Below are 23930 nucleotides of genomic sequence, written 5' to 3'. Positions count from 1 at the left end.
TAAAACAGAAAAAGCTAAGAACTATACAATTTCACACAGAGGTGAGATATAAAACTGAGACTCATGGACATAGATAAAAGTAAAATGGTTACGGGGGAGGGGGTTGTGAGGTACGAGGTGGAGGGGGGAGTAAGAGGGACAAATATACGGTGATGGAAGATGATTTGACTTTGGGTGACAGGTATACAAATAATCAACAGTTCAAACGCTGTAGAAATGTTTACCTGAAACCTCTGTGCTCTTATTGATCAGTGTCACCCCATTAAACTTAATTTTATAATTAAAAATTTTTTAAAAGAAATATTTGTTTTACAGTGGTATTAGGTAGAGTTGAGGGATTTGTGTGTCAATAACACTATAGAAGTATTCTATAATTGCTTTATTTTTTACAGATAAAAGAATAATATACTGGTCAACTTTGTTAGTAAACAAAATGCAAACTAAAGGTGTTTCACATCTAACATTTGAAAAAATGCTCAATGCTGGAAAGTTTTCAGTGAAAAGCTACATCTTAATTACTGAAGACAGTATAAATTGATATAACTCATACAAAAAAAACCCCTGGAAATATGTCATGCCATGGAAATGTATATACCCTTTGACCCACTTAATCTCACTGCTGGGAATTTATAGAAAGAAAATCAAAAACAAAGGAAGAGCTCTATATACATAAATATATGTAGTAATAGCAATAAATTGCAAACAACCTAAGTTATTTAGTACAGGGCCTGGCCAAGTCAGAGGTTTATAAGTTGACAACTTCAAAGGTCTTTGTAGCAGCATTTAATAATTTTTTTAAAGGCAAGTTTAATTATATTTACATGGTTAAAAGACAAACTGAAGATGCACTTGGAAAAGATGAAGTGGTTCACAGTGGTAAAATCAGATGTGAATTTTCTCACACTTGTCGTGTTTTCATGTATATATCAAGAAATATAATCATATCATGAGATGCATAAATCTTTAACAGCAAAATAACTTGACACACGTCTAAAAAAAACTGCTGAATGAGAGACTGGAGGGAATGGTTCTTACTGTGTGAGGCCTTCATCCTGTGAGCAGTGTTGGCGAATATGCGACGTGTAAGAGGTGCTGCTGCGAAAAGAAGCCCTCGTTGGCCGTGTGCCCCTGTGCCCGCGTCTCCACACCAGACAAAGCCAGGAAGCGAAGTGATTCTTCTGCTCCTGGCTGAGCAGTTTCTTCCCCCCACGTATAAAGTAGGCATTCACAGAATAGTAAAAAACACACACACACACACAGATATCTATATCTATATCTATAGATATAGATATATATGGTGCTAGATTCTAGTATAAGACAAGATTTCAATCTAAAACTTTATAGGAAGATAACTAAAACATTTCTACTTTGAATTTATATTCACAAAACTGATGACACTGGAATATTTGCATCATCTGAGACAACATCAGTATCAAATGAGTGGTGTGCCTAACATAAAGAACTAGTTATCACCTAAAATAGCCTTTTATCATTTTTACATCATTTGTAAGTGCCTCGGGTTTGAAACTAATTAAATCTGCTCTCGGCATTCAGCTGCAGAGTGACGGAACCAGCCCCTTTCTTAGAGTGCTCTAACAGCTTGATGGCCTTGTCCGAGTTTTCAATATTTCTAAGCAGAGTCTCTAATCGTCTCTTGATTTTCTTCTGATCTTCCAGCGCACAGCCGATTACTATGGATTGAAACTTCTGATCGACTGGCCCGGGTGGCACCTCGGAGGTACATGCGCTGTACAGTGACATCAAGTGACTCTTGGCACTTTCCAAATCATCCAGAAACTTACTGACCACCTCGTCAATGATCCTGGTGGCGTGCTTTAGGGATTCTTGCTGCTGAGGGTTTCTGACTGTTTCTACTGAAACTTCCACAGTGAGGGTTCGGCCCATCAAGCGGTTTGCAGTCAAATTTAATTCTTCTCTTTCTCCTAAACATAAGAAGTTAAAATACGGGTCACTATGAGACATAAAGTTTTCTATGATGAAAGGGTTCAAAATAGGTCTTCCCAAGATGTGCTACATTGACATGTAAATTATTTTGAGCTGAAGGCAATCGAGAGCAAGGGTTCATGAGAAACTATTACTTCTCCCTTAAAGAATTTAAATTAGGTGTCTCGCTATTAGAGTTATTACCATAGGTAACTTTTATGATCTATCCATAGGGCAGGGCAAACTTGTAAGAAGTGAGTATCTGCTCTTCTTATCAGCCTGCAAATCCCCCTCCTCCGTCTGAACCTGGGAGCCGCTCCTTCCTCAGCTCACATGGCCACAGATTCCCCATTTAACTCTCTCTACACCTCTCATGTCTGGGCTCTCGGACTCTCATGTGTGCGGTTCCCACAGGGACGTATGTCATTAAATTTGGTAACTCTTTTGTTGTTTATCTCATATCAAGTCAATTATTAGACCAGCCAAAAGCCACTAGAAAGGTAGAGAAAAATGTCTTCCTCCCTAACAATGTCGGGAACACTGACACATTCATTTGTGGCTAAATCTGTTTTCTGTAACCACTCTGCTATGACTTCTCCAAGGGTTAAAGCTAAAGGCAGAGCATATAAGAATTACAGATGCAATGTACTAGATTATAAAGGGTGGGTGTAGAATACCTTTTCCTGAAAGTCTGTATACATGGAGTATCAGCTGACTTCTCAAGTTGTTGCGTTTGCAAAAGTTTGGGCAGGTATGCATTTATAACTGGGCTGGAGATCAAATCCTGACACAGAGTCAACAGTGAGCAAAACCAGGGTTTTGTGCCCATTAGAGCTGCAGAGATCAGAAGTCCTGGACCCCTCCATAAGGATGTGCATGTGGGGGAGGAACAATAAATTTCACTCTATCTTTCTGAGTTCTTGTCTCAGAACCCCTGTAATAATAGATAGACTAACAAGAAAAAAACCAAGGGTTTACTGTATACCTCACGTATATATGAGAAACAGTAACTCCCAGATGGCACAAGCCACCACGCTGAATACCATCTCTAGCTAAAGACAAAATATGTCGGGAAGGAAAGAAAGCCAATTATGGGAGGTTACCGGGAAAAGCACAGTAAACAAGGCTTAAGATTAAACCACAGTAGGTGCCTTCTCCACTCTAAGAGTTTACTGTGGTTTACAATCCTCCTCCTGGTACAGAGAGGGGGATACCCTTACCAATGGAAATTTACTTTATGAATGTGCAATTCTCTTACAAAATGGTAACTTCTCTGTTTTCAGTGCTTTCTTTGTGTCTGCAGTTTCTCAAAAATAATCAGCTCAAAATATGACAAACAGGCATATTTTGTGGTGGCACAGTCTGCATGTTGTCAGAATATGATGCCCCCCTAATCTGGGCTGGAAAACATAGCCATGAAAGAGGCCATTAAGTCCTGGCCAGCACAGAGGCAATGACGGGGAAGGGGGCTCTGTCAACATTTCATTATTTATATGAGAAAGTCAGCAACCCCCTATTTGTCCTGTTCTGCTACTTCCTTCTTACATCATCGATCTTTGGCCAAGACAGTGAAGAAACAGACTAGATTTTTTTTTTTTTTGAGAGAGAGACAGACAGACAGACAGGGACAGACAGACAGGAAAGGAGAGAGATGAGACGCATCAATTCTTTGTTGAGGCACTTTAGTTGGTCATTGATTGCTTTCTCATATGTGCCTTGACTGGGGAGTTCCAGCTGAGCCAATGACCCCTTGCTTGAGCCAGCGACCATGAGATCAAGCCAGTGACCTTGGAGTCATGTTTATGATTCCACGCTCAAGCTGGAGACCCCACACTCAAGCCAGCAACCTTGGGGTTTTGAACCTGGGTCCTCAAATCCCAGGCTGACACTCCATCCACTGTGCCACCGCCTAGTCGGGCTAGACAGACTAGATCGTGATCCCACTGTGAACCCTGGAGTTAGACGGCACACTTACCGCCTCGGCTACCTGGCCCACTGCTTTCCTGGGCAGCACCGGAGGAGCTAACTTAGGCAGGTCATTGCCCATGGGAGAAAATCACCAGTGACCTGCTCCTCCAGGGCGGCCATGCTGCCCGTACGAGAATGACAGCACGATTACAGAGTAACGGGTTTTACTGGGTCTGTATTTTCTCTGCATTTTCTCCCTTCCTCTCTGACCTTTTCCCTCTGTTCTTACACTTTCTACATTTCATTAACTTCTATAGAACTGAAGTTAGGAGGGGAACCTGAGGTCAGATACTTGGCTTTACTGTTTGGGGCCAGCTTTTCTGCCAAAGGAGTTTGGAGGCCTTTCCTACCCCTTCTGCCATGGCCTGGGCTAGGGCGTAAACACAGTGACAGAACGATCTCTGGGGAAGTGGCTCTTGTGATAAAGTGACAGCGACAGCTGCTGCCTGCTGTTCACAGTCAAGGCTAAAATCGAGTGGGCACGCACAGGTCCAGCACAAACAGCCACGCTCGCGCGGACCCCGAGGGGGTAGCAGACGGCCCGCACGAGCAGCTCTCACCGTCGCTGATCTGCCTCATCTCCTGGCTGTTCTGGACGCTGTGGATCATTTCCAGGAGGACTTCTTTCTCATGCTCAACGGCAGTTGCTGCTTCTCTTAAAGCTTCCACCCTATTAACATAGGGAAACGAAACAGGTATTGTATGGAAGACTGGTGTTCTGCATCTTTCTGCCATTCAACTCAAGGTTAAAGATCATTAAGAACGCTTTTCAAGAAGTCTTTATTCCTTGTTATATTTTATTCTTTCATTTTTCTATTCATTTTAATCCACTTAACCCACTTGCATTGTCCTCCCTGTTTATAGAACAATCATTCTATTTAATGATTATCTATTTGTTCTTGCAAAATATCTATGTATGTATTCATATATCAAATATTTTCAATTGATATGTTTCTTTTTTCACTCAGCTTTATTTTATTAAGAACCATCTAGGTTCCTATGTGTACATCTCTAATCAACAGCTTCTAATTGTTGCCTAATCCTCTCAGGTACGTCCACCTGATTTTACCCTACCCCCCTTTCCCAGTGGAGACACTCACCTTTTCATTACCACAAATATCACTTCACTGAACACACCTCCTTCAGGGAGACATGAGAACTTCCTTAGGCTACGTCCCAGCGCAGAATGCTGAGACACAGGGTATGTCCGCCCTCAGTTTGTGGCAATACCAGGCCTGTTCTCTAGAATGGCTATTCCAGGCACCTTACTCCTGGCAGCAAAGCCAAGGAACCCCTGTATCCCCACAATCCTAACAGTACTCAGCACTGTCCAATTTTCTAGCTTCTTGTTGCCAGTCTAGAAAGCATAGTGATATGTCAATACTTAATTTGCACTTATTTCATTAATTGTTTCCTTATAAGCCTGTATCTTTATTAGCCTGTTCATAGCCTTTGCCCGTTTCCTTCCTTCTTTTTAAGACAGGTGTTGCTGTCCTCTTGTTGATTTGCATACTCAAGGTACTAATCCCTTGTTGGCTGCAGACAACGCACCCATCTTCTCTCATCCTATCAAATATGAACTTTGGGATATCCTTCACTGACCAGAGATCCTTATTTTGAAGTGATCAAATTCATCTTTTCCTGGGTCTGTTTGCCTTACGACTTATACTTTTGAAATTTTGTTTCAGGGTCTTCCCCATCCCTAAGTCATAAAATATTCGACTCCATTTCCTTCTATTTAGTCTATAATTTTCCCTTTGTCATATTTACATCTTAATCCACAAGAACCCACCCTTGTATATATGTAATTAGGTAAGGATGTTGTTTTACTTTGCTCCCAATAGTGAATCATTGCCTCCAACACTATCCACCAGAGATCTATAGTGAACCTCTGAACTCTCTATTTCATTTGACTGTTCTTACACAAGCACCCATTTAAAAAAATAGCACGTCTTATAATACACCTTAATATTTGGTAGGAATAGCCGTCGCATCTTCTTTAAAGAAAACTTAGCTATATAGACTTTTATTCCTCCATATAAATTCTAGAGTAAGTATATTAATTTTTTCAAAAAGCTGGGGTAAATTTGACATCTTCGTAACATGGTCATTCCACTTCTTCACTGATTCAGATCTTTTTTTTCATTCTTTATTAGGGTTTGGAAATATTCTTAATGGTAGTCTTGTGGACTCTTGAGTATTCTAGATGCTTTGTGGATATTGTTGCTATTGTGCATATATTCTTAATGATATATTCTAGTTGGTTATTTCTAGTTAGAGAAATGCTGTTTTTCTAAGTTCATCTTTTAACTGCCAACAGTGGCTTACACTTAACTTAAATGGTTTGTCTTTTGATTCTGTTGGTTCCTTTATATTGATAATCATAAAATTATAGTTTTTGCCTCTTCTTTTTCAATGCTATTAGCTCCTATTTTTCTTTATTTAGTACTGACTAAAGTCCTCCGGTGCTGTGTTAAATAGTGGTGGTAAGAGAGGACATTTCTGCCTTTTCCTGAATTTAAAGGGAATACCTCTATAGATTTTTGGTATAAAGCCATGATCAAACTATATAAGTATTACTTTCCCCAGCTCCTCCAACTACACACACTCACATACACATGAACACAGCCTATCCCTAAAGAACTAGGCTCTGGAATCATGAGAGCATGAAAAAAAAAAAACTCTTTATATTGAAGGTGCTCTGTTTCCAGGGCACTTTCTTGCTGTATATTACACCACAACTAATAAGTTGCCAACTTTCCCAAAATAAACAGAGACCCATCCCCAGTATTCAGATGGTCACAGAAACACAAGAACATGGAAGATTTAATTCTGATAGCTGCCTTAAGTGGGCACAGAAGGAACACTCTCACCAATGTTTTAGCACATGCCCATCCTATGTAAGTATTCCCCCTTTCACCCCAACCACACATACGCCTTTTCCCCAACAGTTACATAACTGCAATATCCCAAAATAGCACCAGAAGCAGTAAAATTGCAGGGTCTCTTTATTTATCAAGATACTAAATATATGTTAGACTTTGCATTTATAAAGCTCCAGTAAAAGCAGGCCCTAGCTGGTGGCTCAGTGGATAGAGCACTGGCCTGGTATATGGACATCCCAGGTTCGATTCCCGGTCAGGGCACACAAGAGAAGCAACTATCTGCTATTCTCCATCTTCCTCCCCCTTCCCGCAGCTGGTAGCTCAGTTGGTCCAAGCATGTCAGCCCCAGGTGCTAAAAATAGCTCTGTACTTGAACATCGGTCCCCGATGGGGTTGCCAGGTGGATCCTGGTTGGGGCTCATGTGGGAGTTTGCCTCACTATCTCCCTTCCTCTCACCTAAGGGGGAAAAAAGAGAGAGACAATAAAAGCAAAGAGCTGGTAAGAATTTTACTATGTAATAAATTTTGCTAGAAAACACAATCAAAAATAATAATTTATAGAACAGGAATAATGTAGTGTCAGGCCCTCATCCAGTATCATTCTTCATTATGAACTCATACTTTTACATTTGCAAACTCTCAAATAAACTATGGCCCAGTACATATGAAAGACTGAGTTGGCACTAATATGAAATATTTATGCTAAAAACCCATACCATGACTCTAGTATTTAAATGACACAGATGAACCAGGTGGTTGGTAAATGAGAAGATGCTGAAAGAAGAGATTAATTTTTTATCATTTGACTTTGTATTCAAATGTAAGATGATAAAGAATTGAAGGTAATTCTAAAAAGGGAGGCTTCATTTGCAACAAACAGTAAGTTACGACAGTAAGTTCATGGTGTTACCAAAAAATGGTTTAAAAGGAGACACTCTAGAAAAAAATATAATTTGTCATGTGAAGTATTTTGTCATTAAATGAGACCAAATATAGAAAAAATTAGATAGAACATTTTTGGTTTTCCCTCACATAAGGCTAGATAGAAATTGATGGGGCATTTTCCCTGTGAAAAACAGAGTTCATGTTTTATAGAACTTATTACATATCTTTTCATATGTATCTTTTTCACATCAAAGCAAAGATAAATGCCATTCTTCAGAACCAATGGTTTTCTTTTTTTTTTTTTAAGTGAAAGGAGAGGAGATAATGAGAGAGACTCCCACATGTGCCCCAACTGAGATCCACCCAGACACCCCATCTTGGGTTGATGTCAAATCAACCAAACTATTTTTCATGCCAGAGGCTGACGCACTTGGACCAACGGAGCTATCCTAAGTCCCCAGGGCCAACGCCTGAACCAATCGAGCCACTGGCTGCAGGAGGAGAAGAGAGCGAGATGGGGAAAGGGTGGGGAGGAGGACGGCACTTCTCCTGTGTGCCCTGACCAGGATCTAACCTCAGACATCCATATGCTGGGCCAGTACTCTATACACTGAGCTAACCTGCCAGGCCCTTGTTTTGTTTTTGGCGTCCTTGACCTTTCACTTGCTATTCCTTCTTCTGCGACATTCTTAACCTTGACCCTGTCTACTAGTGATCCTTTTTCAAAACCCATCCTCTGACAGGAACTGTTTCCTTACCAACTTCCCTATTCTTCTCCTCTGAGGCAATAGAGGCCTCCCCGAAACTATTGTACTTCTATATGGTGTACGGTCTATACTGTCTTTTTAATTTTTTTCTTTTAAAAGGTTTTACCATCTGACCAGTGGTGGCGCAGTGGGCAGAGCATCCACTTGGGACACTGAGGTCCCAGGTTCAAACCCCAAGGTCCTTAGCTTGAGTGCAGGCTCATCTGGCTTAAATGCAGGCTCACCAACTTGAGCATAGGGAGGCAGGCTTGAGTGCAGGATCATAAACCCATGGTCACTGGTGTGAGCCCAAGGTCACTGGCTTGAGCAAGGGGTCGCTGGCTCATTTTGAGCTCCCTTTTTATATGTGTGCCTGGTCAAGGCACACATAAGTGGCAATCAATGAATAACTAAAGTGACTCAAGTATGAGTTGATATTTCTCATCTCCCTTCCTGTCTCTCTTTAAAAAAAATAAAAGGCCCTGGCCAGTTGGCTCAGCGGTAGAGCATCGGCCTGGCGTGCAGGAGTCCCGGGTTTGATTCCCGGCCAGGACACAAAGGAGAGGTGCCCATCTGCTTCTCCACCCCTCCCCCTCTCCTTCCTCTCTGTCTCTCTCTTCCCCTCCCGTAGCCAAGGCTCCATTGGAGCAATGTTGGCCCGGGTGCTGAGGATGGCTCTGTGGCCTCTGCCTCAGGCACCAGAATGGCTCTGGTTGCAACAGAGCGACGCCCCAGATGGGCAGAGCATTGCCCCCTGGTGGGTGTGCCGGGTGGATCCTGGTCGGGTGCATGCGGGAGTCTGTCTGACTGCCTCCCCGTTTCCAACTTCAGAAAAATACAAAAAATAAAAATAAATAAAATAAAATAAAATAAATCTGTACCTAGATCACTGAGCTTATTTAAATAATAAAACTTAATACAAATAATACTGTTGATCAGCTATTGGTATCCTTAAATCCAACTCACACAATCTTTTGGTCTACCTTTCCATTAGTTCTAGAAAACTGTGGTCTGTTATATCCTTGAATATTCCCTGTCCTGCATTCCATTATTTTATTTCCTCCTGGAACTCTGGTTAGACAAATGCTGGACCATTTGTCACGCCTTATCCTTCATGTTCTTTAACACATCATTGGATAACACTTCTCTTGGCAGAGAGGGGCAATTCTGTTTTTACTAACAGATCCTGGAAGCAGCTACAAGTCCAAATTGGGAAAGAACTTATCCTCACATCAGGGCCGGCCGGGGCTGTGCTTCTGGAAGACTCTCTGCATGAAATCACAACTAAGCAGGCTTTAACCAAAAATAAACTGTTGTCAGAATATTCACATGAGGACAGAATATTCACAGAACTGAAGTACACTCATCCTCAGCTAGTCCCCAGGTCTCTCTGCAGTGTTATCAAAAGACAAACTGTTGGGAGACTTAGGATACCCAACCGCAATGTCACCAGGCTGTGGCTACGACTGCGTCAGCTAATACAGGGTACAGGGGACACCTTCTCAGCCCACCTGTTCAACCTTGAGTAGTTACTGGAACTCTCCTCACCTCAATTTTCCTTGTCTGTGAAACAGGGATAAGAAGATGGTGGATGTTACTGAACGAAGTAAAGCTGATAAAGAATCTGGCACAGTGACTGCCAACATCGACTTAAAAAATACATACAAGTTAATATGTGTAATGGGCTCAGAATTGATGCTGGCAAACATTAGCTTCATGATATTTATTATATACCTATGATTATGAACTCAGGCTTACAAACAACAAGAATTTGTGTTTTCATAAAAAGGAGTGAAAATACCAAGTGCTCCAATCGTGGAGGTAATTGAAAGAAATATCTCTAAAACAGGTTCTTAAAATCACAGTCCTCTTATTCAATAGTTTTGTATCAAAAGGATACCACGACGATCACTTATACTATATTTTAGGCGATGTAAGATTTTGAAGGTCTTTGCTGATCATAACTAAAATAATAAATTACACTCACTCAGACAGTTTGGTGTAAAAATGGGACTGGTATTCAGTGAGGAGGGTTCAAGCAGCATGCATGGCCTTACACAAACCACTCCGTCCCTGGACCTCAGCTCCCTCATTTCTAAAAGATAGTATCTGCCCTCCCAGCCAAAGGGTTTTTGTAAGTTTCAAATGACAATGTTTATGAAAAGCACTCTTTTAAAGTATAGCTGTTATACAATATTAACTATGACTTCATCTTCTTTTATGACTCCTGGGCCACTGGCACACCCTAAGAAACTTTAAGCAACAGTAAACTTTCAGCCAGACCAATGATCCGTATCACTGTCTTCATTCACCCAGCCCTCTGTTCCCTGGCTGCCATGTAAGCCACTGTACAGGGCTGATAAGAGGGAGAAGAAGCCGCACTAGGACCAGTTTGGCGAAATTTGTGAACAGCCGAACTCCCGTCTTGTCATTATCCCCTGTGCCATTCTCTACAACCAATGTCCCATTTTCATTACCATCAGAGCCTTCTAGGAGTGACTCAATACCTGGCACAGAGGGGGTGTTCAATATTTACCAAATTAAACGCCAATTTAAATTGGATTTTCACTTCTTACAGTAAAAGCATATAATCATCCTTACACTATTCCCACATTTTAAAATATGACACAGTTAAGAAAACTAGTAATAAAGTATAAAGCTCTACAGCCAGTCTTCCTGGGCTCTAGCCATGTGACCTTAGACAAGACATTTAACTTCTTAAGTTTCAATTTCCCATCAGGAAATGGAGGTAATAACTTCCACAAAGGCATGGAGCCTGGCATATAGTCAGTCCTCATTAAATGAATTAATGTTAGCATGTGTAATATTATTTATAATTACAGTAAGTTAAGCAAGGTGTTTTGAACCATTGATGAATGCAAAAATCAGACACCATTTAGAACTGGTATTGAAAACCAAAAGATAAATCACATTTTAGAGGAAGTGAAAAAAGAAAGGTTAGAGTCATGGTAAAATGTTAAAAACAAATGAACATTTCTTTAACGATTTGTAGAATGCTGCCAAATATCTTAAACCAGTTTAAACATCACACACACTGGTTCAAATACAAGGTCATAAAATGTTTAGCATAATTCTGTTTTCAGTATTATAAGGAAGAAGTTTCTACCACAATCTACAAAATTAGTACTGATGAGGAACTGTAAATCCAAACTTCTAAGTATAAACTCTACCCAATACACTGTTTTATCAGTCACCCTTAACATAAAATTAAACTATTAGAGAGAAACTGCATGTGAAGATCATGCTTTCTTTTACACCTTCTGGCACGAGTCTAACAGTGCAGTGCTCTGTGACTTTGACCATGTGAGTTAAAATAAACGCAAATGGATAAGCATTAGTGTTTTTCTTTATTGTTACTCGCCTTCTGAAACACTTCCTTAGTTTTCAATCAATATTACTTTTTTAAAGAAAAAAAACACAAAGCTTACAAAAGTCTATAATTACGAGAAAGTCCTTACAATGAACGATTCAACACATATTAATCGGTTTTTCCTTCTCAGCCCAAGGGCTAATTAAGAAAGTTAGTTTTAATCACTTGTACACAGTCATCAGAATTCATTTTATAGTAATCAACATTAGAATATAATATTCCAAACCAGACTCTTTTAGAGATCAGTACTGACTAATTTTGCACGTACCGCACATGAGGCATTAATTCAACTTTGTAGACAACTCAGTTTGAAGAAGGAGGGTCGATGCCGTCATTCTTTTAAGGAAAAATCCTCTTTTTGATTAGAGGAGACCTTGAAATGGTTGAGAACATGCCCTCAAAGTTCTAAAGAACTGGGGAGATGTGTGAGTTACCTGTTACATTGTTACAAGAGAGAAATACACCTCCGAGGCACGTTAAGTAGCTGAGGCTACTGAGCTCTAGTTTTGCTCCACTTCTCAGGGGGGTTACTGTAAAAATGTTAAAAGTAAGGGAGAAGCATTACTTTTCTCTTATTCTCTTTTTCTCATTCTCAGCAGAACTCCAGAAAGTGGTTTTGGCTCAGGTTTCTCTAACTGTTGCCAACCATGAAATCATTGTGGGTGGAGAATTTCTCATATTCTGGCTCCTTTCTTGGGGTAGTGATAATAAATGCCTCATTAGCTAAGATATACCGAGGTTATTAATATACTACCTTGGAAGATAGATACTTCTTCTTGTTTTGGTGCAATGCTTCTTAAAGTTTTTGGTTCACATACTCTTTTGCTCACCTAGAACCTGCTGAAAACTATAAGACAAAATTTTATGTAGTTCCAGGGAGTTATGAGTGCCTTAATGAGATGTTCACTTAATGAACCTGCACACAATTTACATAGCAACTTTAGTGATATAAACGTTTACTGGAAGTACATAAACTTTTCATACACTGTTAAAGGTACTAAGTATTGCCAAAATTTAATATGACATGTAGAGATTCTCTACAAGCCTACCACTCTATTCATTACTTAATAAAGTCATAATTAGTTAAGAGGGGAAAACTGGACTAAATTTAATGACTTATTTAGAAATTCTATACAAGCCTACCACCATATTCATTACTTAATAAAATCCTAATCAGTTAAGAGGGAAAAACTGTGGCTGTCTTACCCTTTCAGGCCAGTGACTAGCCCTGTGAAGATGTCAGCACAGCGCCTTCTATGGAAGGAGTCACCCAGTAAATACTGACAAACCAACAGGGCAGAATGCAGGATTACGAGGGACACCCGGAGCTGAAGTGTCTTTATTCGACAAAGTACCAGCTACCGTTCACCCGGCACCCCTCATCTGTCCTACTCCTCTCTAATCCCTGCTACCGATGCATTCCTGGATTTTCACATTTTTTGCTCTTAAGTGTTTAGGTCTTAGGAGCAAAGAAACTGATCATTCCCACCAAGGTCCGCTCAAATGCTGCCTCCGTTAAAAACACATAATAGGTCATGAATAAGTTGAAAACGTGGGAAGACCGAATACTGGCACTCCGAAGGTTCTGGAAGTTCTGTAGACTCCGACTGTCACCGTCCCTAGTCTCAAATGACGTCACTTTTATCGTCTCCGATTTTTCTCCGCTCCCAAACGCCAGGACTGTTAGGAACACGTGGCCGCCAAGAAGGCGCTGCGGGGCGCCACTTAAACCCGGCGCGTTTCCCCGGACGCGGCGAGGGCACCGGCGAGGGCGAGGGCGAGCGCGCACCAGGTGCCGGGACAGGTCCCGCGCCCGCGGCAGCCGGCGGGGGCTCTCACCTGAGCTCCAGCTGGTCCAGGCTCTCCAGCAGGCGGCTGGAGCGGTCGGCCATGGAGGAGGAACGGCAGAAGCGGCCCTCGTTGGCTTTCGCGTTGATCTTAGCCTGAGCCATCGGGGCCTGTGAGGAGGGTGGCCGAGAGGTCACCGGCCTGTCCGGCGGCGGCGAGTGGATTGCTCCCGCGGCCGCGCGTCGCCGTCACCGCGCGGGGCTCCCGCCTCCTCTGACGCCCGCGGGGGGCGGCCCGGGAGGACGCCGCCGCCGCGTGGCCAAACAAGGGCAGGCGCGCCGCCTGCGGGCGCGGGGCTCTGGGGTCTGGCGGTGAAGCCGCCGCGCCCGCCGGAGGGCGCTCGCTGGGCACGGGGCGCGGCGGTGGGCCTGTGGGGGCCTGTGGAGCAAAGCCGGGCGGCGTTGGAGACACCTCCTGGGCAGACGCAGAAGGGAGGCCCTTGTGACCCGGGGCCTCTGCTCTGCGGACCCCGGAACAACCGACCAAGGCGGAGAGGCGCAAACACCCCCACCCCACCCCCGAGAGGCCCTGAAGTCCCCAACTCCCCACACGCGAAGGGACCTAACGGAAGGCTGTGGGTGTGTCACTCAGTGATAGCTTCGCTTAGTTTCTCCCAGCCCCCGTAATTGACAGCCAAAACAAAAACGTTGGAATCTATGGATGCAGGGAGGAAAGGTCTCCTTTAGAATACAAAGCGTTTAAGCACAGCCCTAGGCATCTGCACGTGCCTCACCTGCCTGCGATGGTGTGAGCCTGGAGCACCACTGAAGGTACCGGGGGAAATCTACCCAACTTTTTTTCCGGCTGGTTGGAGGAAGCAAGGTAACTTGACTTCATTTCAACCCGAACTAATGAAAGGATTTTATTATTTTTTTTCCTATTAAACCCTTATTCTTGTTGGAATTTGGATGAACTAATCAGAATTAATTAAGGCCATTTCACACCCAATTTACAGCATCATCACCACGCACAGAGGTTGCCAGTTTGATTGCAGGTCAAGGCATATACTCAGGAATGGCTCGATGTTCCTGTTATTCCCTTTCTCCCTCTCTCGCTAAAATCAATTGTAAAGCCAGTAGCCAGGGCCACTATCACAGCAGCCCGGCTCATGCAGGTTCGCATTGGATTCGGACAGTCGGTAAAGAAACAACGGAGCCACAAACTGATGGGCTATTATCTTTAATCCTAGCTTGCACCCGGCGGGCAAGTAAAAACACACACTGGGCTCCAAAACCCACTCACACATTCCGTGCTCACAAAGCTACTGACTTATCCGAGTTTCCTAGAATCAAAGGTTTCTAGCTCACCAGACTTATTCACCTCTGTTCCCCATCTTCTTCCTTCTCCCTGCACAAACTCTGCACAAACTGGCTTCTCACTCAACACTCCGCCATCTTGGCTGCTTCTCCTGGCCTCTTCCACGTGGCCTTTCTCTGCTCTCTAATGCTAATCTTAGGAACCAAGAACAAGCTCCTGTTCTGCCTCCATTTTATAGTGTAGAAATCAAAACTTTTAATCCAATATACAAAATAGGGAAGTCTCTAATACAAAATCACTTATCTGGGACATGATTGGATTGTACCACCCCACATCAAAACTGGTGGGAAAGGCTTAATCCTAAAACCAAGCCCCAGGCTACAAGGATCCTGCCTGCCCACAGCCCACAGAGACAAACATTAATATCACCTGAGCAACAGCCTCCACGTGGGCAGCGCCATCTTTAACAAAGTGAGCATAATACATTTTATCTGACCAACATCAATAAATAAATTTTTTTTTTAAAAAGATGCAGTAGGCCACTGGGTCAGTTACTAGAAAGCTCAATGAAAGTAGAGTAGGGCAGGGAGTACAAAGATTTACCTACATACTTAAAACGTGATTTGCTCCTCTCATAGCTAAATGCTCCATATTGCAAGGAGGGAATGCACAGGACACATCAAATGATAGGTGTGGGGCTCGTGGGTGTACCAGGGCAAGCACTTTGCTTGATTAGTGTGTGAGCACATGGCAGAGGCATGTGTGCCTGGCCTACCTAACGCTAAGGGTGCTTCCCCTGAGCAACGGTGTTTTCCTTGCTCCCTTGCCCTTACTGCAATTAGCAGATTTTCCTTTATTAGCTCTTTCCCTCTTATTGTTTATTTGCTCACCTGTCTTGCTCACCTGTATGGCCCGACATTTTCCAGCTCCACAGTTTCTCTACCCTCTGCTTGAATCCAATGTGAACCTGCCTGGCCTCGGCCACTGGCATTACAAGAGGTAATAACAGTTTAAAGCTGAATCACAACCTTAATCTGAGGCCAAAACCATTAAAATACTTGAACAGAGATGAGGCCCCTAAAACTGGAACCCAAATCCCTCAGACCTCAATTTAAACACTAATAACCTCTTGGTTATTGACATTAAATATATTCTGTTGTATCGTGACACAAACTTGAAATTTGAAGATATTTTGAGAATGGTTTAAAAGTCTTATCAAGTAACTTTGGAATCACCCTAGATTTTTTTCTTATAAACTAAACCAAATCTCTAAGTAAATACTTCCAGTTCTACCTTCAAAATATATCCAAATTATCTCAATTTCACTACCACCACCAATTCTTACCTGGGTGATTCTGTAGTACTCGGCCGGCTGTCTGGGTTTCCTGCTTCTACCTCTCATGTATGTCCTTACTGCAGTAATATCAGGATCTATTTAAATGAGGCAGATCATATATTCTCAGAAACCTTCAATGGCCACTTGAGTAAAAGCCAAGGTCCTTAGAAAGGCCTCGGGGACTTCACCTATTCCTCTCCTAGCTCACAGCAGCTAGCTAGCCTTCCTGCTTTTCCATGGATATATCAAGATGACTTCTAGAGCTTTTACCCTTCATTTGGCACTCTCTTCCTCATACATATTTGCATGGCTCACTGGGAAAACTTCAGGTCTTTGCTCAAGTTCATCTGGTCAGGATCCTTCCAGACCACCCCATTAAAAACAACAAGCTCCCTACCGTTCCCCCTCCCACTATCTTTCCTTTCCCTATATGCCTTCCTTACACTTACCATTGGATAGACTTACTTCCATTATCTAACCCTGTATTCAACCTCTTCTCCTCCACTGTGTGCTTCTCAGAGTGGGCTTTGTTTTGCTCACTGGTATATCTCAAGTGCTTAGAAAAGTTGCTGGCACATGGCAAATATTCAATAAATACTTTTAAGAGTGAATGAATGATGAAACAAAATAAGCAACTTTGTCAATTGTAGAAACATTTACTTTGGTAGTTTAGAATCCATATAACGTTCTGTAATGTTATCCATTGATTACATGTCCCCCTTGTATCTAAATTAAATTCAAATTAAAAATATAAGTTTAAAGGATTTTAACAGCTTAGTAAGTAGGAACACAATTAATGACAATTAAAATATTAAACAACTTGATTACTTTTTTAAGGGTCATGATGAAAAGCCTCAGTTACTCTCTACCATATACATTCCAAAGCTTCTTAACAGAGCATCAGTGTACATCACACCTGTGTGCACCACCTCTGGCAAGGAGGTGGTGTTTCCTCTTCCTGTACCTGCTTAAATTAACCACGCTTCTTGCTGGAATGCCCTTTATGGTCCTCACTAACGCGCAGGCTCCTGCAGATGTGTAAAAGGTCTGGTTCAGTGACTACCTCCTAGGCCTTACCTGACCACTTTAGTGTACAAATTAAAAGCACAAAATGTGGTCATTTTGGAAAAATGAGTGGTAAATTCTCAAGCTATAATGTTCACTTAAAAAAAAATACAAGCAGGTAGAACAAACATGACATCTTAATAAAAGCACAAACTGATTTCCAATGTGGATGGAAAAGACTATACAAATAAAAAAATACAGCGATGCTATTTCACACTAAAATCAGTAATTGTGGAGAACAAAATTCTGTGATTCTCTTCTTAAAAAAATTATAGGAAATTTTGTTTCATAAGCAATTACTACTCAAAACGTTGAGGATGACATTTCTGGTCAAATTACATGAAGTATATACATATAGTATGACAAGCCCTTCTTAGTCAAATTATATAATATTTTTAATTATGCACAATGGGTCCTCAACATTTAAAAATAAAATATGTAATACCAAATATAGGAAACTGAAAAAACAATTTAATGAGTAACTGAAATGAAGATACTTTCATTCGAAATAAAAATTTTAAAAGGTTACAGAAGATTATTCCTGAGTAAACCTTAAACATTTTTAAACATTATTTTTATACAAATATAAAAAAGGACTAATATTATTAAAAATAAGTTTAATGCTATGCAAATATTTTTATACCATTCCCTTTAAACAGTAGGTAATACAAGTCACAGAAAAGTCTAAATAGGTAAAAGAAACAGAAAAACTTTTTTTAATTATTTCAAAGAAATTAGGGTGTTCTTTTCATTCCAGCAATGTGCTGCTCTAATTAAAGCAGGAATATAGATCTGAGTAAAACCCAAAAAGAACACTGCTGGTAAAATTTTTCATCTGTTTCCAGATCAGTTTCTGTTTCTATCTTTCTAATAGTCATAAACAAAGATCTCAAAGGTTATTATATACATCTATTACTGCCACATGAGAAGTAGAATTTACAGAAAACTAATCTATGACAGCTTCATTCATTTTCTCTCCTAAAAAAAATAAGAATCATCTGTGTACAAATAAAGAAATAACGCTATTTGGGAAACATATAAACAATAGTCAAGAGCTTGTCTAACTTTTTAATTCTTTTAATATGTGAATTCCAAGTTAACTGGAAAACTGTCATGCCTCTATTAGAACACATGGTTATTATACATTTGCATTAACATGTATTCTAGTCCTTTGAACATTTTTGAAAAGAGCACAAAAATACAGAGCAAATATAAAATTTTGAACATAAGAAAGCAAAAAGGCAGGTTTTCAAATACTTCTGTACTAGTAGATTGCTGGCCCCCTTTAGAAAACAAATTCAAAAATTCAATATCCTGAGTATCCTCAAGGCTACTTGATGCTGTGTGGTAACATCGTTAATTACATTTCCTCCAGGCTTCTTCTAATAGCTTCTTCTAATTCCACATCTGCATTAAAACACAGAGAATTTTAATATGTAGGACAGAAAACTAATAAACGTGATTTATATAAGCCTGATCAATTACATCTGTCTTTTCAAGAAGTAAACAAAAATCAAAATGGAGACTTAGGATAACAACTTGGGAATTTCTCCATAAAATCTGGATATTTCTAATTATGAGAATCTAGATATAACCTAAAACTGAGTTATAACAAATATGAACTTAATGATTTGCTAAGGAACTTGGGAAGTTATTTCCATTTAAGGATAGAGACTGTCAACCTACTTCTAGAATCACTGATAGGTAATCACTAAATTCAACATTAAAAAAATCTTCCACTTATTTCCAAAAGCACTTGAGGTAAGGCATATAAGACAAAACAAAAGTAGGCAAAACTATGAAATGGTTAGATCCACAGGCTATTAAATTTTAGTTTTAAGCTTTCAAGCATCAAAGGCAAAGAGTAAAAGTCATGGCTATATATAATATCTTCTGAAAAGCCTATATTATATGCACCTATGCATTCATTTAACAAATACTCATTAAATGCCCACCGTATACCAGGCACAGAAATATGTAGAATGGTGAGCAAGATACATTCCTGGGTTCACAGGTCTCTCATTTGCTCCCTGAGAGTGATGCTAAAGACCAGGAGGGCAGAATCAGGCATCAATTTCTTGGCCTTCCCTAGACTAGCTTCTCCAGATTTATCTCATCCCATCCAGTTTAGAAGTCCCACAAAGCCTACTTGGCTCATAAAACCAGTAATCCCTCTAGGATGCAGCTGCACCTTCCTGAGCTGGGATGGTGGTGCTATGTTGTAATTTAAAATACTACAAGCTGACATATACAGTGTTTCAAGTTAAACCTAGATTCTAGGTCAGTGAGCTGCCCTCCGATGAATTCAGACGGATGAAGAAATACAAAGAAAAGCCAAGATGCTCTTGAAAAGATTTATAAAGATGAAAACTCATTATGAAGTTACAGTAATTAAGAGTGTGGCACTAGTGCAAGAACAGATGTCTAGACCAAAAGAACAGCATAGACAGCTAAGAAACAGTTTCCATGAATATGCGTAAACTCGATTTATGACAAAGGTGGTAAAGCCGAATAGTGGGAAAAGATGGGCTTTTAATTTAATAAATGGTAGTGGGTCAAAAACATTATGGAAAAGAATGGTAATTTGGGGCCCTGGCCTGGGGGTTCAGTAGATAAAGCATCGACCCAGTGAGCCAAGGTCGTGGGTTTGACCCCCGGTCAGGGGATGTATGAGAAGCAATCAATGAGTACACAACTAAATGGAACTAAATGAAAGACGAGTGATGCCTCTCTCTCTGCCCCTTCCTTTTTCTCTCCATCTCTCCCCCCCTCTCAAAATCAACGGGATAAAAAAGAATGGTAATTTAAAATGTATTAAAATTATTTTTATTTACCAAAAGACACTAAGTGAGTAAAAAGACAAACCATAGTGTTAAGAGAAAATATACGTAGTACATGTTACTTGTACCCAGAAAGAAATGAAAACTTGTCAACCCAGAAGAATCAATAAAAAGGTAACCTGCGCTGGCTGGTTGGCTCAGTGGTAGAGCGTCGGCCTGGTGTGCAGGAGTCCCGGGTTCAATTCCCGGCCAGGGCACACAGGAGAAGCGCCCATTTGCTTCTCCTCCCCTCCCCCTCTCCTTCCTCTCTGTCTCTCTCTTCCCCTCCCGCAGCCAAGGCTCCATTGGAGCAAAGTTGGCCCGGGTGCTGAGGATGGCTCTGTGGCCTCTGCCTCAGGTGCTAGAATGGCTCTGGTTGCAACAGAGCGACACCCCAGATGGGCAGAGCATCGTCCCCTGGTGGGCATGCTGGGTGGATCCTGGTTGGGAGCATGCGGGAGTCTGACTGTTTCCCCGTTTCCAACTTCAGAAAAATACAAAAAAAAAAAAAAAAAAAAAGGTAACCTAAAAGAAAACTGTCCAGAAATTTCAAAAGGCATTGACAAAATATTGTGTCAAAATTGTCATTAAATATTATTCATCAGAAAAATATCAAATAAAACCACATACACAAAAAAGTACATACCCATCACTAGCTAAAATTAAAAAGACTAAATAATTCCAATGATTAGTGATGATGTAGATCAATGGGAACTCATATACACTACTGTAATAAAAGAAGTCAAAACTACTTTAGAAAAACAATTTGGCATTACATACTAAAGTTGACCATAAGCAACTTGTAAGTATATGTTCCCCAGAAATGTGGACATATGTGCACCAAGAGACATGTATGAGAATGTTCATAAAAATATTACCTATAATATCCAAAAAATACAAATCAAATGACTATAAAAAATAAATGAATTGATATATACATAAAATAGATTATACAGGTATTGGAGATGAAGAAATCAAAACTACATGCTAATATCCAAATGAATCTGTAAAACGTTGACTGAAGGCATCCAAACACTAAAGAATACAGACTATGCCTGTGCTGTCGAATACGATGGACACGGTCAATAGAAACTAACCCCCAAGACAATCAAGCTGCTGGAATTAGCAGATAAGGATTCTAGCAAAATTATACTCTCAAAGACTAAAGGATAAATGAATAGAAAATCTAAACAGAGAAATGAAAACTATTAAAAAAACACAACTAAATAGAAATCCTAGAACTGGAATTACAATTTTTGAAATGGAAAAACTAGGTGAGTTTAACATTGGAGGCAGCAAAAAATGGGTCAGTAAGCTTGAAGGTTGAAATTATCCAAAATGAAGGGAAAAAAGAAAGTGAATAAATATGTATTTAATCTGCCTAACGCATTGCAATTGGAATTCCAAAAGAAAAAAAAATGAGGAGACAGAAAGTGTGGCAGAAATTATGAAGAAACAATGACAAAATGTCTGAAGTTGGGAGAAACCTATAAACTTACAAATACAAGCAAAGAAAACTCCAAAACAGAAAGACCACCACATCCACATCTAGGGACATTATTAAAAACTGCTAATCTTAAAAAAAAAAAGAAAGGCCTGACCTGTGGTGGCGCAGCGAATAAAGCGTCAACCTGGAATGTTGAGGTCACCGGTTCAAAACCCTGGGCTTGCCTGGTCAAGGCACATATGGGAGTAGATGCTTCCTGCTCTTCCCCCTTCTCTCTCTCTCTCTCTCTCTCTCTCTCACTCTCTCTCTCTCTCTCTCACTCTCTCTCCTCTCTAAAATGAATAAATTAAATCTTAAAAAAAAAACTGTTGAAATCCCTGGACAAAGAGAAAATACTGAAAGCAGCAAAAAGAAAGAAAATGACAATACATATATGGGAATAATGCAAATCAGGGTGACTTATGATGGCAAACAACAGAGGCCAAAAGACAACCCAACGACATGCACGAACGTTCATGTATGTCCTCAATGCCTCCTGACCATCCCGAGTACGATCATACATGTACATCTTTAAACTCTGAGCTGGAGCAATAAATGTATGTTGTTCTTGTTTCCATAAAATGGTTATCAAACAAACATAATTTTAAGTTAATAAAACTGTAACTAATTTCATTTTTTGGGAAAAAAAACTCACTCCCGGTGGTAAGTGAGCATGAAAAAAACTCACTACTCAAAGGGTTAAAGTGCTGAATGGAAAAATATTAGTCTATTAGAATCCTAAAGCCAGAGAAAATATTCAAGATTGATGGAAAAATAAAGATGTTTTCATATAAGCAAAATCAGCATATGTATTACTAGCAGAACTGCATTATATAAAATGAAAGGAAGTTCTTTAGGCAGAAGAAAAATAAGAGCAGTATGAATATGTAATCTACTGAAGAGAATGAAGGTCACTGGAAATAATAACTACGTGAGTATGTATGAAAGACCATATAGTTCTTTCCTTAAAATTTATAGCATTGTTTAAAGCAAAAAATAACATTTTCCTGCAGAGTTTATAATACATATAGATGTACTACAATGAAAACTATACCACAGGAAATAAGGAGAAGGTAAACAGACCTATTGCATTCGAACTTTTCTACATTTTAGTTAAAGTGGAGTATAGTAGCACTCAGTATAATGTAAAAAGCAATAAATATATATTGTAATCTTTAGAGCAAACAAATACTAATGCAAAGAGATCCTACAGAAATAAAAATATATAATAGGATATACACAATTCTATATTGGTACATTTGACAGAGTAGCTAAAATAGGCAAATTTCTTGAAAAACACAATTTTCTAAAACTGACACAAAATGAAACAAAATCTGCATATATATGTATTATGTATATCTATAGATATTTATTATATATGTTTATATATGTAAAAGAAAATGAATTTATTATCAGATGAATTCCTAGAAAGAAAACTCCCAGCCAAGATAACTGTACCAGTGAATCCTATGAAACATTAAAGAAGAAATAAAATCAGTCTTAGAGTCAATTCAAAAAAATGGCAGATCCAAAAATCCATCCCTCCACAGAAACAATGAAACACAAGCAGAAACCATCAGAAACAACTTGGTCAGAAGTCTGGAAACCAAAGGTTCACATCAATGAAACAAATACTGAATCAGGAAAAATATAAAAACAGTAGAAAAGCCTTGCGGCAGTTTTATCTGCCCTTTTCCACCACCTCCCTGACTTGGCAGTAGTCTTGACAGCAGCCCATGGTCCAAGATTGGGATGCAGGTCCGTGGTTCCAGATGAAGCACAAATTACTGTGTTTGTGTCTGATCTGTCTGGGGCTACCTGAAAGATTGATTCAAGGCGTTTTGCCTAGCTCAGAATCCAACACGGCAGAAAAGCTGCAGGCACTGCGTAACAACATTGTTAGGCAAACAAAAACCCACAACCTGAGGCAAAAGATTATATTGAGACTGCCTAATACCCAGAAGGAAAAGCCATGAAGAAAAATTTCTTCAAAAAATGAAGACATTCAAAAACATGTCCAGCAGTGACACAGTGGATAGAGCATCGGACTGGGATGCAGAAGGACCCAGGTTCGAGACTCCAAGGTCGCCAGCTGCAGCGCGGGCTCATCTGGTTTGGGCGAAGCTCACCAGCTTGGACCCAAGGTCACTGGCTCGAGCAAGGGGTTACTCAGTCTGCTGAAGGCCCACGGTCAAGAATTTAGGAAACCAGGCACATGCCCCAGACAGAGTAAGTGCTCAGAAAACACCTAACAAGACCCGTAGCTTCCACCACAGGATGAGATCAGTGCAAGCCTGGCT

The 23930-nt window shown here is 40.4% G+C and overlaps 3 protein-coding genes across 3 annotated transcripts in view; 1 reads left to right on the top strand and 2 right to left on the bottom strand.

Moving 5' to 3' along the window:
- Positions 1-1795, top strand: part of RAB23 (RAB23, member RAS oncogene family) — a 59729-nt gene extending 57934 nt beyond the window's left edge. Inside the window, exon 9 of the transcript XR_010728202.1 lies at positions 1678-1795. The gene's annotated coding sequence lies outside the window, so the exon portion shown is untranslated. The remainder of the gene's footprint in view (positions 1-1677) is intronic.
- Positions 417-13886, bottom strand: BAG2 (BAG cochaperone 2). Its single transcript, XM_066252872.1, has 3 exons — positions 13659-13886; positions 4473-4582; positions 417-1943 (listed from the first exon to the last, which is right to left on the bottom strand). Exons 1-3 carry the CDS (start codon positions 13769-13771, stop codon positions 1528-1530), a joined length of 639 nt encoding a protein of 212 aa, XP_066108969.1. The 5' UTR covers positions 13772-13886; the 3' UTR covers positions 417-1527.
- A 3020-nt stretch (positions 13887-16906) lies between these two features.
- The window catches only part of ZNF451 (zinc finger protein 451), a 97222-nt gene continuing 90198 nt past the window's right edge, over positions 16907-23930 (bottom strand). The window contains exon 15 of the mRNA XM_066252838.1: positions 16907-18732. Within this exon, the coding sequence (XP_066108935.1) occupies positions 18686-18732 (47 nt within the window). The 3' untranslated portion in view covers positions 16907-18685. The remainder of the gene's footprint in view (positions 18733-23930) is intronic.

The sequence above is a fragment of the Saccopteryx bilineata genome, chromosome 1 (genome assembly GCF_036850765.1).
Source record: "Saccopteryx bilineata isolate mSacBil1 chromosome 1, mSacBil1_pri_phased_curated, whole genome shotgun sequence".
In the NCBI taxonomy this organism is placed as follows: Eukaryota; Metazoa; Chordata; class Mammalia; order Chiroptera; family Emballonuridae; genus Saccopteryx; species Saccopteryx bilineata.
Note: the sequence above shows the minus strand (reverse complement) of the source record. Positions and strands in the feature narration are given on the sequence as shown.